This window comes from Odontesthes bonariensis, chromosome 9 (genome assembly GCF_027942865.1).
Source record: "Odontesthes bonariensis isolate fOdoBon6 chromosome 9, fOdoBon6.hap1, whole genome shotgun sequence".
NCBI lineage: Eukaryota > Metazoa > Chordata > Actinopteri > Atheriniformes > Atherinopsidae > Odontesthes > Odontesthes bonariensis.
The window spans coordinates 20436471-20454050 of record NC_134514.1 but is presented as its reverse complement, the minus strand read 5'-3'; the positions used below and the strand labels follow the sequence as shown (position 1 = coordinate 20454050).

The window sequence follows — 17580 nt, the reverse complement described above, 5'->3', positions numbered from 1 at the left end:
TCCGTAGCTTTAAGGTGCACTCCTGGTGATCAAATGTCTGCGTCCCACATCAGGGACTGAGCATTGTGCTGAAAAGTAGGCCGCCTCTGTCATTGCCTTGACATCAGTTTTCATCCCTTTGGCTCTTCTCTTTGACTTAAATTGAATTTGCTTTGATCGTCTGATACAGGTGCGAGCTGCTCCTCCTCCACCCAAACAGCATCCCCGCCGGCAGCAGGAAAAGGGCGACAAGACAGAGGAGGTGGAAATCACGCTTGTGTGACAGACATACCAGCTTACAGGCGGTTACAGGCGCGCTAAGGCTGAAAACCGATGAAAGACAAGACCCACAGGCGGGGGGGGGGAGCCGAACTGCTCTGAACTGAAGCGAGCGTAAATAAAGCGATGTGAAGTAAACTGAAGTGAACCACGTCAACCCTTCCAGCCGCTCCGCATCTTCTCTCCTCTTCTGAGCTGAGGAGGAGAGCAGAAGGACGGGATAAAGGCGGAGTATCTAATTAGATAACCTCTGTATTAGCTTCCTATGAAGTGCAGCAGTAGCCGTCCCCACCTCCCTCTTTACCCTCCCCTCTCCTTCCACTCTGGCCTTAAAACCTCACCTCATTGGGCAGCAAACCAGAGTGTGGTGAAGACGAAGAAGAATGTTTTGAGGGGGACCGCGAGGAGCACTTGATGATGGATTTGGCAAGTTTTATTTAGTCTTGTTGAGCTTACTGCAACATGAATAAGACAACTTATCTCTTCTGCTGCATTTCTCCTTTTTTCGCCCTTTTGCTAACAATTATTCACGAGGTATGAGGAAAGTATTGGAGTCCCAAACTGATAAAATGTAGTGAAAGGTTCTCTGACAACTCAAAAATGCAACTAGATAAAATACTTGTATCGGTATAAACATGTGATGTAAAGCATTCCTAAAGGAATATGGATGAAAAGACTCAGGAGATGACTTTAAAATAGCTTGTTTCACAACCTTTTGGGCATCACTAATGAATCAGTTTTTAGGTAAAGAGGTCTGTGAGCTTATCATGCGCAGAGATGAGAGGCACAAAGTGAGTCCAACACTCTGTTGAGAAGGAAATGGAGGATGGTTAAAAACAAGAGCGAGCAGATAAAAAGGAATGACGATCACTTGGATTTCAACCTCAGGTCACCAATTATTTCTTGGGAACGCTTCTGATACCTTTTGCTCCATTTTGTGAATGTTTGGGCTCCACGAAAAATAGGCCAAATGAAAGGGAATGAGTATAAAAAAAAAACTCGCCAAGTGTGTCCTGTTTAGGGGTGCAGTGGGACAGTATATGGACAGAGAAACTTGGTGGTGTGTGTGGACGCAGTGTCCCCTCCCAAGCCCTTCCCGCGCCATATATGATCATTATCATACGTATTTAATGTGTATTAGTACAGTACATTACTGTTGTCATAGGAATGGTTATGCACAGCGTTTCATATAGACTATCTCAGCTGAATGGAATACCCTGTCTGCTATGCTATGTAGTGGAAGTTTTTATCTTCATCATATCCTGAAAGGGCATTGTATATACAGCAAGAAGGAGAGATGAAGGGAGAGAAGGAGGGGAGAAAAACTGGAGCCAAAGGAGGCTGGATCCTTCCCTCTGCTCTTGTCTTCGCCTCTCTTCCCCTCCCTCCTTTATGTCTCTCTGCCTCTGGTGTTTGTTCTGTCGATGGGCAGTCGGTGTGAATCAGTGGCTATAATATCCACATATACAGTTACAATATATTACACACACACGTTGTTATATCTTCTCTGGTTCTGTTCGCTTTGTGTTCGGACAGCTGATCGAGGAAGGCCGCTGGCGCTTTTCTTTTAAAGGCGCCGAAGCGGTCGGTGTTCACCATGTGGCGGCAAACAAACTCTTCTTCAGAATTATACCGACAACGAGAACAACTTTGGGCCAGAAGCACAGAACAAGCAGTTAATCCCGATAGATCATATCTCCTCTCTCGTTGATTTTGTTCCAGTATAACCTTGTTCGTTTGAGCTATGACCTACGTCCTTGTTTACTTGACACGCATCACACTCAAAGGTGGCATTTTTAAGGTGGTGTGAGTGTGAGACTACGAACAAAAAGAGGAAAAAACAAGTCAACCTTTCCAACTTGATGTCAACCCCATCTTTTCTGTCTTACATTTCAGCTTTGAGTAGTGATAGTGAAAGAGGCAAATATATCAGGCGGGATGAAACGGATTGGAGAATGACAAATCTTTTTCACGTTTTTGTTTTTCTACTTTAAGTCAATAAATCTCCCTCTCGTGTACACTTCAAGCCTTTAAAACTCCTTGCCTAAAGGGCAGCGTAGCACTTTTATTTATTTGTACCTTCCCTGGAAAGTAGCACTACCCTCACACAGCATTCAGTGCGGTCTGAGAAGTGTCCCGTGAATCACAGAAGCTACAAATGCAGAGACAGCAGCAGAGTTTTTCATATTTTTTCATATTGAATCTATGGACACTTCTTCAGTGCGACTGATGCTGAAAAAAAAGGAGAAAACAATAAATAATCTTTACTCTTCCAAAGATAAGGAGAGGCGACTGTGGACAGTGTCATTGGGCATTTACCTTAATTTATGCAGTCTCAAAGAAATTACAAAGAAGGATGTTTTGAATGAAGTCATGGGGAGAGCGTGGTTTATTCTTTTTTAAAAGATCTTTTATTTCCTTTCAAGGTGGGCCCGGTCGTTGGAGAGTGTGACTGTTTATAAGAGAGAGGAGGAGTTTCGATTCAATCCGCGTTCAGCTCTTGAGGGTGGGCCTCAGTTCTTTACTGCATTCCAAGCTTTGAGTTGAAAGAGTGCTGACTCTGAATAAATCTCAACATAAAATGCACCTCTGACTCAAGAATAGATACCACATTTTGCTTTGTTCTTTTTAGTGTTGAACAGTGCAACAGAAGCTGGTCGCAGGTCAGAGCAATTCAAAGTCAATGGAAAACAATGACGTCTTTATCTTTGTAAAGTATACTATCGGTATATTTCCAAAGGAATCAGTATCCTGTTAGTACACCTGCTAAGTATATTGTATTTTAAGTATACAGTACACAGTATACTACTGTTTAGTATTGGAAGAGAAGATGGAAGAATAGTCTTCATCTCGGTTCAGATGGATTGGTCTCCTCTTCGCTGAGCAGGGGAGAGTAAAAAATGAAACGGTTGGAGGTCGTTACCCTTGCGGATGCACACCGCTGCCCCTCCGCTGCCCCTCCGCTGCTGCAGGAACTAGCACTGACCTGGAAAAGCATGACGAAAGCAGCCTCCTCTCTTTGAGATCTTATTTGAGGGCTTTTAAGCTTGTTTTTTAAGTTCAGCGTTTTGGAGCAGCATCTGCAAATTCCATCTCTGACACTTAAAACATTTGTAACTTTTTCTATTTCTTTTTTTCTTTTCTTTTTTGCTAATTGCCACTTTGAACATGTCTATTCTCTCGGTTCGACAGCCTCTTTGATCCACCACAGTGTTTGATTACTTGTTGTTTTCGTTTTTTTTTTATGTTTTATATAATTCTGCATTTTTCATGCGTGAATTCGGAGCAGCGCAGCTGCCGTTATGAACGATGTGGTGGGACGACTGGCCTCTCTCTACACAGACTGTTGCCATGGTGACAATAATGAGAACAGGCGCAAAAGTCTTTCAGCATATTATTATTGGCTGTACAAAAAAAAAAAATAAAGTTTGTATTTATTGTGTACAAATGTTAATAAAAAAATATGAAAAAGCTCTGTGTCTGTCACTTTGTTGTGCTAATCGTGTGTATTTTTGTCTGTGTGAATTCTGGTATAATGTATACAACAAAGAATTAGTGTGATTGATGTGTGTGTGTTGTGCAGATGTTCCAGTAACTAGAAGTGGGCGTGATCATAATAACACAGTGTATAAACACCCCGAGGCCAGAGTTTCCTGAGAGGAACACCAGCAGAGGAGAAGCCGTTAACTGTCCGTCTCGGTTGTTGAATATGTTCCTGCTATAAGTTTTCCTCTTTTATTTTACTTGATTCGACAACAGCCGTTCATTTACTATGTGCTCCAAAGGAAAAGACTGTTCGCCTTCGAGTTCCGGCTGCAGCTCGTCCTGTGTGAAAATCTATCTCTGCTCCAACCCAGATGGTACAGTATGTTAATAATTAATGATACTAAAGGATCCGTTGGACCCCCCCCCCAACATTTAGGCCTCTGTGATCATGCTGTTTTCTGGAGATCTTTCCTGTTTGTGTTTATGTTCTGTACAGACAGCGTAGTGGAGCGTAGAGCTCTCAGAGAGAGCGTGTTCCCCAAGTTTAGAGAGCACTGCAGACACTCGCTGGGGCTGGATGTCAGGGTGAGTACTCCCTGCAATGAGAGCTCATTAGGTGTGGTTTGAATGTGAGTGTTTTTTTGCGGATTGATAGGAAACTTTGTCTTATTCTGTCTGTCCTTTTTGCACCATAAACTGCCTGTGGGCAGATGAAGGCTCTGTGGCTCCAATCTAAAGAGAACAAATCCTTAAAAACTCATTCTCAAAAAGGAGCATTCATCCACACTTCACCGGTGGAAACTTTGTGAATGGGTTTATTTCTAAACTGCAGCAACAGTTTGAACCGATTTTTTTGTGGCGTTCTCAGTTTTGGTTGCTATTCCTCCCGCTTGGTGATCTACTGAAGTGTGCATCTGTTTTTCATGGGAGTGAAAAGGAAAAAACAGATACCGTATATGTTTTAGTGAACCTCATTTATCTCCTGGGACCATCTTAAAAACACTCGCATGTCAATTGTTCACTGCCACACAATGGTGTGCGTGTTTGTGTGCTCACTGTCCTTTCACACTTTCCGCCTGAGGCCACCCGAGTAAAGGTGCAGTCAATTCCACTCGACTTCGCTAAATTAGATTTGAAAACAAAGGATGAGCAGCTGTAACGCGACTGTATTGTGTGTTGTTGTGTGTTAGTTTTCACTCATGCACAGCGTGTGGTCGATTCTCAGTCATCCCTCCTGTGTGTGTGTGTGTGTGTGTGTGTGTGTGTGTTTCTGCAGGTGATAGACCCCTTTGAGTCCAGTGATTCCAGTTGTTGGCCAGATGAAAACACCAGACAGCAGCTGATTGAGGAATGCAGAGAAAGCTCAGCTGGACCTTTTTTACTGGTAAATAAACCCCGATCTTGAGACATGGCTGGATGACACATATTAAGACCTACGGGAACACAGACAAACTCTCAGCAGTACGGGCATTAGAAGCAGCTCTAAAAGACAATCAGCACCTCTGTATTCTCACGCATGAACTCTCAATCTTCAGGTGCCGTGTAAATGGATTTTTGAAGGTTTTTAGTTCTAAAAGCTTCAAAACAAAACGCTTTTGTAGCTGTGAGGCGCACACTGCGGTTGAGAGATTATCCCATACCTAGAAAGCCAGTTTGCTTTCGAACACCCAAAACAAATGAATGTTGCTTTGTCGTCCTCTTATATCCAAAAACAAAAGAACAACTGCGTGTTCATCAGCGCTGATCATCGCTTATCATTCCTCCTGTGTCCATATGGTGGTGCTGCAGGCTCTGGCAGGACATCAGTATGGCACAGCCAGTCTGCCCACCCAGGTGGAGGTGTCAGAGTACCAGCTGCTGCTGCAGGAGAGCCAACGGGGGGGCGCAAGCACCCAGGAGCTGGAGGGGTCGTACCAGCGGGACGAGAACAGCATCCCTGCCTCCTACTGCCTCAGACCTTCACATACACACCACTGCAGTCCTCTGGTGATAACACAGTTTGTCGTCGGATTTTCAAAACTTCTTTATGAATAATGAACTATGACTCACGCTCCTGTTGAATGTGCAAGAGAAGTGATAAAACCTTGCGATTCACTTTGGATTGTTTGATAAAATCACACTTCATCTACAGTATATCATGCACGCTTATATACTGAATGTGATGTGAGATATGAGGTGCATTGAAAAACATTTTCCTTAAACTCTTTAACTGTGCTGCTTTTCTCTAAAAAAGTGCTTTCATTTTGTCTGCTCTGCAGGCAGAGGAGAGCAAGGTGCAGGATAAAGAAGAAGAGCTGATCAGGGTGTTTCAGACAGCTGCGAGTCTGTGTGTCCACAGCGGCCTCATGAGCTCAGAGAGAGCCCACTGTTTCCACAGATCAGGTGAGGCAAACGCTTTGTGTCTGAGTGGATTGGGTTTTTGATTCGATTATCGTGCCATTCTCAATTGTTACTGATCCAAGAATCAGGTCATGGAGGCTGAAATCTTGAGAATCCACTCCTTCTTTCTCCAGACTTTCTTGAATGATTCCCAGAAATCATTCCAGAGATCTTCCAGGATGTAGTCATCCCCCAGTTACAGTAGACAAGCTGGGGTATGTCCTGGGCTGCCTCCTCCAGACCAAACTGCACCAAACCTTGAAGGTGGAGGGGAGCGTCCAGCTGCTATCTGTTGACAGAAGTAGGGCTTTAAAACACAATTTGCTTTTTATTTCTAGCCCTTGATGCAGATCTGCGTTTCGCTCTGGGCAAGTCTCCTGTTAAGGATGTCGTCAGCCGCTGCGTGGTCTATGTCCACAAGGTCCTCAATGCAAAAGAAGACAGAGGAAAAAGGCTGTTGGATTTGCAGCAGCAGCCAAATTCTGAGGTAAAAGCCATGCATTTATTTTTAAGGGTATCTGTTTGTCACAAGGCCTCTCACTTTCAATTAATTCACTTTTAAGTTTAAAAACAGGATGTAGAAATGTTCTTACAGGGCAAGTCACACTTAAAAGGTTTGTCTAAAACATCCGTCCCTCTGCTCTACGCAGTCCTCCAGTAAAAGTGTAAATTTAGGTAAACGAGAGCCAATCCTTTCCTTTTTTCAGGCCGAAACATCTGATCAAACCACTCCGAGGACAGCACCCACCCGTGGCGAGTTGTTATCAGAGCTGTGTAACGGCTTTCTCCCTGGTCTTGTAACGTCCTGCCAACTTCTACTCTACACCACAACAACTGAGTGTGACCCTCGTCATGGTTACACCACAGCCAGAAGGCGGAGCTACACTGAGTCTCTGTGCCAGCAAGTGCTCTCAGATCTTGTGATGTTGACTAACAGCCCAGAGCCCAGAGTAGACGCTCGCATCGGTGATGCGTTATCCCGAGAGCAAGTCGAGCAGGAGCAGCTGTGCAGCATCTTCTCTCAATTTTATGATGTCGTTCAGCCCGAGGAGGAAAAGGTCAGAATGAAGCTCTTTCCCTGGATGATTTTCCAAGAAACAGCATTGAAGTGCCAGATTTTTAACTGCTTGTGGTGTAAATATGGTTGCCTCTGTTTTGCATTTGTTGTAACTGCAGCCTGCAGCCTGCAGCCTGCGGCGCCTCAGTGGATTGTGTTATATTTTTATCTTGAATTTTTTTCTGCCAATTTAATAAAACCTCATCATGGATATGTTCTTATTTTTTATGTCTCTGTTGTGAAGCCTGCATGAAAGTTACTGCAGCAGCCTTGGTTTTACTCTCATTGGTTGTAGGTCAGAGCCTACGTGGAGCAGAGAGACCAACAGTGCCCACTAGTGGTGACAGGGGGGCCGTGCACAGGGAAGACGGTGCTGGCAGCACACTGCACTCAGTTGGTGTGTTTAAAATGAAACGTGAAATGTGAAACTTTTTACGCCGTTTTTGTTCAATTAAAATTAAACACGCATATTCATTAATTTTACTTATTAGTATCATTATTGTTTGAATAAACAACATCCGTCCACTTAAAAATAACTCAAATCTAGTGACAGTGTAGTAAATATCTGAACGACATGATGTTGATAACATACGAACAACTTCTGTCTCTCTCCACAGATAAAGTCTTGGCTAACAGACAGCGATCCTGTGGTGATCAGTTGTTTTTGCCATTTTTCGATCAACACATCTCCAAAGCGTCTGCTGTCCAACCTGTGTAGTCAGATCGCTTGCAGATATGACCACAAGTACTCCTCTGAGCAGGATCCCAACTTCTGCCTCGGCAGCGATTCAGATGATCCCAGCTGCATCCCTAACTCCAGAGAGCAGATAAATGACTGCAGCCCAACATCTGCTCTGACTTCTCCCCATGAAAGCAGCACCAAAGACCATGTTTCTAACTGCAACCCCAACCTCAGCACAATACCATGTCCAGATCCTAGAGGACTTCATTCTGGCATCAAAGCTGACATTTGTCTGTCTGAACTTGAAGAGCATCTTGCATCCCTCCTCACCCTCCTCCCCTCCATCAAACAGCCTCTTGTTCTGATCCTTGATGGCTTGGATCAACTTGAACACGAATTTGGGGCTCAGATAATCAGACGCCTCCCCTCCCCCCTCCCACCCGACGTCAAACTCATCCTCACAGTTGCTTCAAACCGAACACAGCTGCTGCGAGACATTCAACTACATTTCCCACAAGGCCGTCGTCCTCACTTTGTATCAGAGGGCAGCGGGAAGGATGCAGGCTATGTGTGTGTGCAGCTGGGATCGGTGGACAGGAAACAGTGTGTGAAGATGTTGGCGTCACTGCTGAGAAGTTCAGGGAGGAGGGTGACGTCAGGACAGCAAGCACTGGTGAACCGGGCACTGACCTCCTGTTGTCTGCCGCTCTATGCTCGACTCCTGCACGCACATACCTCGCTGTGGCACTCTGGTATGGCTGAAACCAAAAATGCCCTTTCTTAAAGGACGAGGCTCTTTGCATTTGGTCCCTTTAGAATCAACAACAGTAAGACCAAAAACAACTGAGTGGTAGCCAGCAGTCTTCCATCGTCCTCCAATGTCACTACATTGTTATGCCAATCCATTATTTGCCAGTGAGGCTGCGCAGGCAGTGGTTTGTAGATTCATCTTTTTGTACATTCATTAAAGATGTTAGACTGAAATATCCTAAAAGTATTCAAACTTACATTAGCTTACTTGGTTAGATACTTTTCAACAACAATGGCAACCTCAATTCTTCTTGGGAATTATCCTCCTAGCTGGTCCCCACCTTTGCTTTGGCTGGGTGTCTTTAGCACTTTGACAGATTTCCTAAGGTCACTCGTGTATTTATCTGGCTGTGTGTTTTCACAAGATTTTCGTCTTAATGGAATTCAAAACTTCACCCCAGCCTGAGCACATGACTTCAGGGAAGTCCCCCAAAAAAGAAATTGGTTAACTGGTGAATTCAAATTGACCCTTTGGAGTGAGTTTGCAGTTGTTTATCCCGTTGGTTTCTGTGTTCACCTGTTCAGGACGTACCCCACCTTTCGCTCAGTGGCAGCCGGGATAGGCTCCCTGTGGTTAAAGATTTGTTTAATTTTTTAAAGTGAGTCTCAAAAGTGAGCATAATCCAGATGTCTCTGAGGAAACTCCCAGCAGGCTCCCAGTGAGGCACAGGGGGCCTCCAGTAAAGCTGTAGAGGAATCTTGTCCGTTGTCAACTTTGCTCAATTAGATTAGATTAGAACGATATTATTCTATTTAAAAATTAAACAAAATACACTTTGGACAACCCGACAAGTGTTTTATGTCAAAGCTGTACATGTGAAGCCTAACTGGAGGACACTGATACTTTGGCTTGGCCCGTCAAAGCACTTTCTTTAGCCACAGAGAGATGTAGAACCCCTCAAAATGACCTACAGTATTAATCATAATTTGGAACGTGTCTCTCTACAGGCAAACCATTCAGTTTTGGATACGCAAGATATCTGTTTTTTGGCTTTTTGTCACTAGCTGGAATTTGTTTACATCTGCAAACCTTCACTTACTTTGTTTTCAGACCTTTTTAAAATTCCAACATTTCTCTTGTTGTCTCTTTTGATCCCGTCAGATTCAGATGTGACGGAGTCTTCTCTCCCTGATGCCGTTCACTCCTCCATCTCTGCGCTCCTGGATCAACTCGAGCAGAGGCATGGCTCCTCTGTCATGGCTCGTGCAGCCTCTTATCTCACCCTCTCCAGGACCGGACTCGCTGAGGCTGAGCTCGCGGATCTGCTCTCGAGGGATAATGTCAATCAAGCCGAGTACGTTTGTGACAGTGGGGACCCTGATCCTAAAATAAGGGCCATGCAAGTCGATGTGGAGAGACTGCTTTTGGATTTAAAGAGCTTTCTCATCAAAAGAACAGTTGCAGATTCACAGGTTTTGTTTTGGGTGAGCAGGCATTTCAAGCTAGTCGTAGCTAAAAGGTACCTAGATAGTGATAAGTCGAGGAGGAAGATTCACTCAGAAATGGCAGACTATTTTAGTGGCCGACAGGCATGTGGTAGCTGGAAACCACTACTTGGAAACCAATCATCTGAACTAAACATTGACGCAGATAGGCAGCCTGACATCCAACCATTTGTCTTCCCGTCTTCCAAGGATAAAGGTCGAGTGAACATGAGAAAAGTCCTGGAACTGCCTCATCACTTGCAGCAAAGTGGCAGGTTAGAGGAGCTGGAATGTGGGTTGTTAATGTCTTTTGGGTTTCATTGGGCTATGGTTCAAGCTGGTCTTCTTGGTGACCTGGTTGGCATGTTGGAGAGGGATGGAGGCTTGTCTAAGTTTCAGTTTTTAAGAGAAAAACTGCTTCTAGCAAGCACATTGAAGTCTTCTGCTTGCTTCCTGAGGAGCTCACCCCTACAGCTTCCCACAGTCATGGAGACAAGCCTTCTCCCTTATCTGGAGGTCTTTCCTGCTCTTGAGGGTTATATCAGAGATATCAGACAGGAAAGCAGCAAGAATGGAAGAGGATTAGGAGTTGCAATTTGTCCCAGTGCCCATTCCGTCCCCCCAATTCAGTGTTTAAAGCATGATGACAAAACCAGGGAAATTTGCGTTACGGAAACTGCTGGTACGGAATGCGGGGTTGTAGCCCAGGTCATGGAAGATGGTTCTGCTTTCATTTGGAGAGGCTCTGAATGTGAGGCAGTCAAACTGTCACTAAGCCACGAGCAGATGGAGCTGAAGTTTGCAGGAGTGAAGAGTAGCGGCCAGTTCCTGCTGCTGTCAGCACAACGCAACAAGCTTTTTGTGTGGGATGTGACAGGCCCAGAGAGGTTTTTAGAGGTTAAAGACTCAATGAAAATTGAATTTGAGTCAAACCAAACACCAAACAGAATTGAGGGGTTTGTTGCATGTCAGAAAAAGTTATGCATATGGAGGAAAAATGAGAGCTCTGTCAGTGTGTTTGATATCTCCAGTGAAACCTTGAATCATTTGCGATGTCAGAGCTGTGTGACCTGTCTGGTTTTCTCCTTTGATAGCCTTTCTTCGTACTGTGGACAGGAGGATGGCACTGTGTCAATATTTGACATCAAAACCAGCAGTTTGCTTGGCACTTTTTCAAACTCAAGACACAATGCAATTACTCTGATAATCCTCTGCGAGGACAAGTGGGGGGTGGCATGTGTTGACAGTGCGGGGAGTGTAGCCTTATGGGACGTTTCCGACAAAACAAAAGTGCCCAGACTTGTTAAAGAAACCCTTAATGAGGGTAAATCTAACAACATCCTCAGCACCGATTACTCTGATGAGATCAACACGCTGTTGGTGTGTCAAGCCCACCAGGTGACACTGTGGGATACATGTAACTGGGAGCTCTGGGATCGGTTCTTGGCTCCACATGGGAGAGCCTTCACTCAGGCTCTGCTGGCCCACGATGGACACCTTTTCCTGGCTTCATTTGACACCTGTACACTCGTCTTGGTGTGGAGGGTCAGCACGGGGAAGTGTGTCCTCTCCTTAGAAACAAATACGCAGCCCCACACACTCCTGAAAACGACCTCAGACTTCATCTGTGTCAGTCGTGATGGCTGCCTGACAGTGTGGGACTCCGAGATGATAGTTACTGCAGGAACAGCTCCAAAAATGGCCGGCGAAGTCGAACAACTGGTGATTGAGCAATCAGGGAAGTTGTTCTACACGACAGACCGATCAGAGACTGTGTGGAGGTGGAGATCAGACACAGGACTTCCAGAGGCTTGCTTCTTGCATGGCGGCCCCGTTGACAAACTGCAGCTGTCTCCGAACAGTGTCCATCTGGTGTCACTCTCAGCAGGGGACATTTACATTTGGCAGACAGAAACGGGTCAGAATATTGTGCGGATCAGTGGCAGCAGAGCTACAGACATCCTAATCACCCCGAATAGTAACTTTGGAGTGAGCATTTCTAAACAAGGCCTCTCCCGTGTTTGGAAGATGGCGCATGGAGGTATTGTGTGCAGCATACACCTGTACCTGTCTGACGCCCAGGTGTCGCCTGAGGGCACGTTCCTCATTGGTCTCCGCGGGGGAGACCTGCTGGCTGCCAGCCTGTGGTCGGGCTCAATAAGCAAGCGTTTCTCCTGTGTGGTGAACTCCGAGCGTGTCATCGCTTTCCAAACACTTTCAGGGCACCCAGACTTTGTGGTGGTTATGGCTGCGTCGGGGGCAGTGTACACCTGGAAGGTATCGGAGGAGACGGTGTGCCGGCACTTTCACCTGCCACATATGTTTCACTGTCAGCCACAAGACTTCCAAATGTCCCCTCATGGGAGCTACGCCCTACTGTCCACTGATAATGACTCCATCAACCTCTTAGATCTATCTCGGGTCAGACTCGTCTCATTCAAAGCCGAGGGTCCTGTCATTAAAGCCTGCTTGGACAAAGGTGGACGTTACGTTGCACACATATCCCACCCCGCCACCTCAGAGAAGACCTGTGCTTGTTCTCTGCACGCCGGGCCCGTCCTCTCTGTGACGCGGCTTTCAGACGGTGAGAGAATAGGAAGTGTGAGTATGTTTAAGAACCCATCGGCTCTGGTTATGAGTGAGCGGCAGAGTGTGTTTGTTGGTTTTGTGGACGGGTCTGTGGGTGTGTACTCTGTTACAGATGTCAGTGAGAAAGACTTAATCAGAGACAAGGAGAATTTTCAAGGTCAGCTAAGACAGTGCCCCCTTGACAGCGCACCAATCGGCTGGCTTCCTCTAGCTAAACCCAATGTTACATGGTCTTAAGGTTATCATCTTACCCTGGTTAAGAACTGTGCCTTTAAAACACAGAGGGTGTTGAATTGAACAGAGCACAAAGTGTACATAGTTTTCAGACGAGACAACATCTTCGTCTACAACTGTGCAGTCTTATATGTTGTTTTAGTTTCAGCTGGTCTCAGTTCATAGGGATTATCACCACGCTGCAAAAAAAAGTGATCCATTTGAGCAGAATGAAATGTATATTTCCTGTACTTCATTTACAGAATAGTGTATATCACTGACACAGAGGATTTTGTCACTTTTGTTTCTAATAAAAGAGTTTGCAGAAATGCCCTGTTTTGGTCTGTTTCTTGTTTAACACAACAGTGACCCATTCGCCTGAACTTATCATGTTTTAACAAAGATGCTTCCACTTGTGCTTCCCTTTCCTGCAACAGGCCTGGTAATGAGAATGATCTGTGACATCAGTCTAACACTTGAGATGTCTATTGTCAATTTCATCAGCAAAAATGATCTGCAGCATCCAGTATGCAGAAAAAGTTAATCTGTTGTTAATGTTCCAGATAGTTAATTCATTCTTTTTTTTTTTATCTTGCAGTTTGAGTTTTTATTTACATAAATTGTGTTTTATTTAGAAATTTGAAGACAATTGCATACTTTGGAAGAGGGTCAGTCTTGTGTAAATCTAGATTTGTTTTCAAATGTTTTCATGGACATTTTCCTCAAGTCATTTTGAAATTTGATTTAATTTAAATTGTTTGATCAAAATATGTATGCATCCTTATCTAGACCTTTTTCAAAAAAATTTTTTGTTGTTGTTCTATTCTATTTTGTATCCTATCGACTCCTACAGACCTCATTTAAAGATTTCCTCTAATAGTTCCTAGCCACGATTTCTTTCATGGGCATTTTACACAATCAAAACAAAGTGATTTCAAAACATATTTTCATCCTTTTTTACTTTGTCGGAACAGGTGCGTATCCTTGCGTATTGATACAGAACATTTCATGACACAGAAAATGTATCCTAAATTGTATATCCAACAAAATTCCATCCACTGTAGATGATGGCAGCAATATCCTGTGTTTCAATCTTATTCTACTTTTTTATTACCATTATCATTATTTTTTAACCAAAGTCAAACTATGCCTTTTATCAAATTTAAAAACTAGATTGGATACAAATTATAATATATCACTGATTCCGAACAGGGTTGGCACAATCATCAATGATAATCATCCTCCAGTGGGGAGTTTAGTGCGGTTGATGAAGCTGATGTGGATCTGGCTGCTTTTGGTGCCGTTGAACCTCTTACCTGGGGGGAGCAGAGGAAAACAGTCCGTGCCTGAGGGGGTGGATGGGAGGGGTCTTTGATGTCCGACTGAGGCCTGGTCAGACTGCCCCTGCATTCTTTCTGTCCTCACCACTCTCTCTACACATTTTCAGTCTAAAGCGTTGCGGGCCCGAAAACTACAGACCAGACCGGATGGTCAGTTGGTGCAGCAAAAAAAGCAGGTGAGACTGGAAATGTCATGGCTGACGCTGTTCGCAATAGCAGCAGTCCTCAATGTTGTAAATTATATGCGCATTATCTTTTTCTTTTTTCTTTAAACATATCATTGTAATTCCTCTATATTAAGTGCAGCCTACAAAAAATGGTCTCCTGACTGTTTTACTGGGTAGTTATGTAAATAAAATTTAAAAAATATTTAAAATTTAAATATATATATATATATTGGCTGTGTATATATATGAATGTCTCTTCATGTTCATACGCACAACTCTTTGTGCATATTAATCTGTTTCAGGGGTTTTCTTGAATAATCTTTCTTGACATTTTTACATAATTACTTTGATTTCTGTAAGAAACAGGGTGAAATTATCACATTGTTCTGTCAGATCAGTGAGGTTTTTTTTGTTGTTTTTTTTCACTATTTTCCTTAACTCATATGAACTAGTATCTCATAATTAGCTGGACGTAAAAAAAAAGAAAAGAAAAAGAAGAGTAAGCGTACTCTCAGTGTCTGATTTAAGTGAATTTGACTGTTGCTTGTTTTTAAATTAATTTAAATGATTTTATTTGTTTCTCTTTATATTCTTTTATGTATTTTTAATGATTCTTCCACTCCCTGCTGCAATGCTTTTATTTTATGTAAAGCACTTTGAATTGTTTGTACATGAAATGTGCTATATAAATAAATTTAATTTGATTTGAATGTTTCTATATTGTCCTGTATGTTTGCATGAGACCTTTCCCACTTGTGATCGTCTTGTCTCTTAGACCATGGGATGTCTGCAGTCTTTCACAACAGGGCAGCTGGACATGAGCTTACCATCAACATACGAGGTTGTGCACACACTGCTCTGGGGTGTCGAAGCTGATAAACACACGATGAAGAGAAAAGCTGAAGTGTAGAGGAAACACTGTGACCCTAACTGACAGCTTACCTTCGCATCACTAATCAAATCTGTAAGTAGCTATAATTGTTCTTTTATCAAATCACTTTGTATGTCATTGGTTACTGAAATTTTGAAGAAAGAGTACCGTAGTCCGATTGTGTTAAAACAAAAGCGAAGATAACACTTAGAAATTAGAAATGTGTCATGACGGAATATAAGTATATATACATACATACATACATATATACATATGTTCACTATTAAGGCTGTTTACTTACTGTTGAACAATCCTGAGATATCCTCAGAATTGTTAAATGGAAGTCTGTGGATCTTGTTTTATTTCCTTAAAAATTATTTTAGTCACAAATTACTGAATCTGCTTACTCGTGAACTGAAACAACGGAGGATTCTTATAGCCTACTCAATATTAACTACGGCCCCTGGCAGTTCAGCCTGATAGAACAGGATGTACACCTTAACACAGAGCCCTCAGTCAGGCCTCTTGTGAAGTGAAACAATAGAGGATTCTTATACTCTTTATTAACTATCTGTTCTAAACCCCCTCTATCAGAGTACGGTGGATTCCTGGGACTCTTATCATACATCCAACACCCTGGTCAACTTACAGAGAGAGGATCTGCGAAGCTGCCAAACAAGGATTTTTCTGGCACCCCTAGCCAGAAAATGAGATATATAAAATGAGAAATAAGTCTCATATGAGACTTAAAATGTTGTCAGCTTTGTTCCTAAAAAACTTAACATTTCCTATTCTGTAATGAACCATTCTTTCATTTATACACTCAATAGATATATTTTCCCAACTAAATTAGACGCAACCTCCTTAATCCCTCCCCTAACCCCTCCCCTCTACACTACCTATCATACTCGGTCATCTAGAGGTCACCTGTCAAAAATCTGATTGATTGCAAGGTCAAAGGTCCCCCATCAATCATTTTTGTGATATAAGGGTGTACCATTAAATATATTACAGGTATTATTACACCATGTTGCATGCTGGGACAGGAGCGTTATGTTGTAAGGTGGCGATGTTACTGTCATAGAACTAAATACTTTTGTTCATTCATTCAACTCACAACATGCCAACCTCTGACGATAGATGTGATTATTAAGTATATTCTTAAATTTACAATATTTTTTATTTTCAAAAGAAAGCCTTTGCACTGTCCTAAAGAAGTTAACTTTCATTTCTGTTCTCTCTCCTTCTGTTAAACCAAACTTTGAAGGTACAACATGGCAAAAATCCAAAACCTCGTAGCATGTATGAAATGAAATTGAAAATGAAAGAGACACAGCTCTTAATCTCTGTGTATCCACTGCTCGGTCACAATAAGAGCTCCTGTTTCTCAATGTATTTGCATAAAAAACACAGTCACTCAATATGAACTATATATTACAGCTGCAGTCCCATGCTCACCCTTAGAGACAGGATATCTCTCTATCTTAAGAAAAGCCCAAAAACGTGTATGAGTGCATAGGATATGTAAATAATACATAAGTGTATATAAGTGTTAAACCAGTTTCCAAAGAATTATTTGTTTCTGTATGTGATATTGACATACTTCCATTAAAAATATTTGTAGAGAAATGATCCTGACGACATAGGGGCACAGTGATAAACACCTGAAAACACCTATGGAGAACAGAAACAAATATTCCAAATGCTATCTGGGTGATTCGGAAAAATGTCAGTCCTTCTAAATTTTGCGATATGAGTGGCATATTTTTCCAAATGAAATTGGAGAGATTTAAACAACAGGTTTCATGTTTGCTGATAACGGGCCTCTCTTGCTTGCACTAGTAGTACTTTTGCCAGAGATATTACATCTCTGGCCACCTGAAAGTTGCCTTTATTAGGATGTAGGCAGTTGGTTCTTACATTTCCAATTATCCTTTGATTTTTATATCATACTATATTTTTCTGTCTCGAGATGATGTGATGACAACGAATGTTGACCCTTCTGCTCCTGTGCTGCATCCAAGTACCATAGTAAGCTCGTAAATTTAAGATTATCCATTCGTTGTGCATTTGTCGCTTCTGAAACAAGGGCATGGCAACTAAATTATAGTAGAACAAAATATTTCATTACAATATGTTTTTTTTAGCTATATAAATTTGAGCTTTTATTTAAAAAATGCAATATAAATAAGATGATTGCCAGCTTTCTAGTGCGCCTTACAAGATGAAAGTGTTATGTCCGACAGCATTTTAAGGCAGCATCACCTATAAATGACGGCCGCCTCAGACGCAAATTTCAGTCT

The 17580-nt window shown here is 42.8% G+C and overlaps 2 protein-coding genes across 3 annotated transcripts in view; both read left to right on the top strand.

The window, feature by feature from the left end:
* The window catches only part of fchsd2 (FCH and double SH3 domains 2), a 61785-nt gene extending 58056 nt beyond the window's left edge, over window positions 1–3729 (top strand). For both annotated transcript variants that reach the window (XM_075473569.1, XM_075473570.1), the window contains one exon: window positions 170–3729. In XM_075473569.1, coding sequence (XP_075329684.1) covers window positions 170–262 — 93 coding nt within the window. In that variant the 3' untranslated portion in view covers window positions 263–3729. The remainder of the gene's footprint in view (window positions 1–169) is intronic.
* A 192-nt stretch (window positions 3730–3921) lies between these two features.
* Window positions 3922–13229, top strand: LOC142388390 (NACHT and WD repeat domain-containing protein 2). Its single transcript, XM_075473568.1, has 10 exons — window positions 3922–4118; window positions 4241–4329; window positions 5021–5128; window positions 5533–5730; window positions 6003–6126; window positions 6462–6610; window positions 6831–7181; window positions 7476–7577; window positions 7798–8614; window positions 9775–13229. Exons 1-10 carry the CDS (start codon window positions 4031–4033, stop codon window positions 12921–12923), a joined length of 5175 nt encoding a protein of 1724 aa, XP_075329683.1. The 5' UTR covers window positions 3922–4030; the 3' UTR covers window positions 12924–13229.
* The last annotated feature ends 4351 nt before the right edge of the window (window positions 13230–17580 follow it).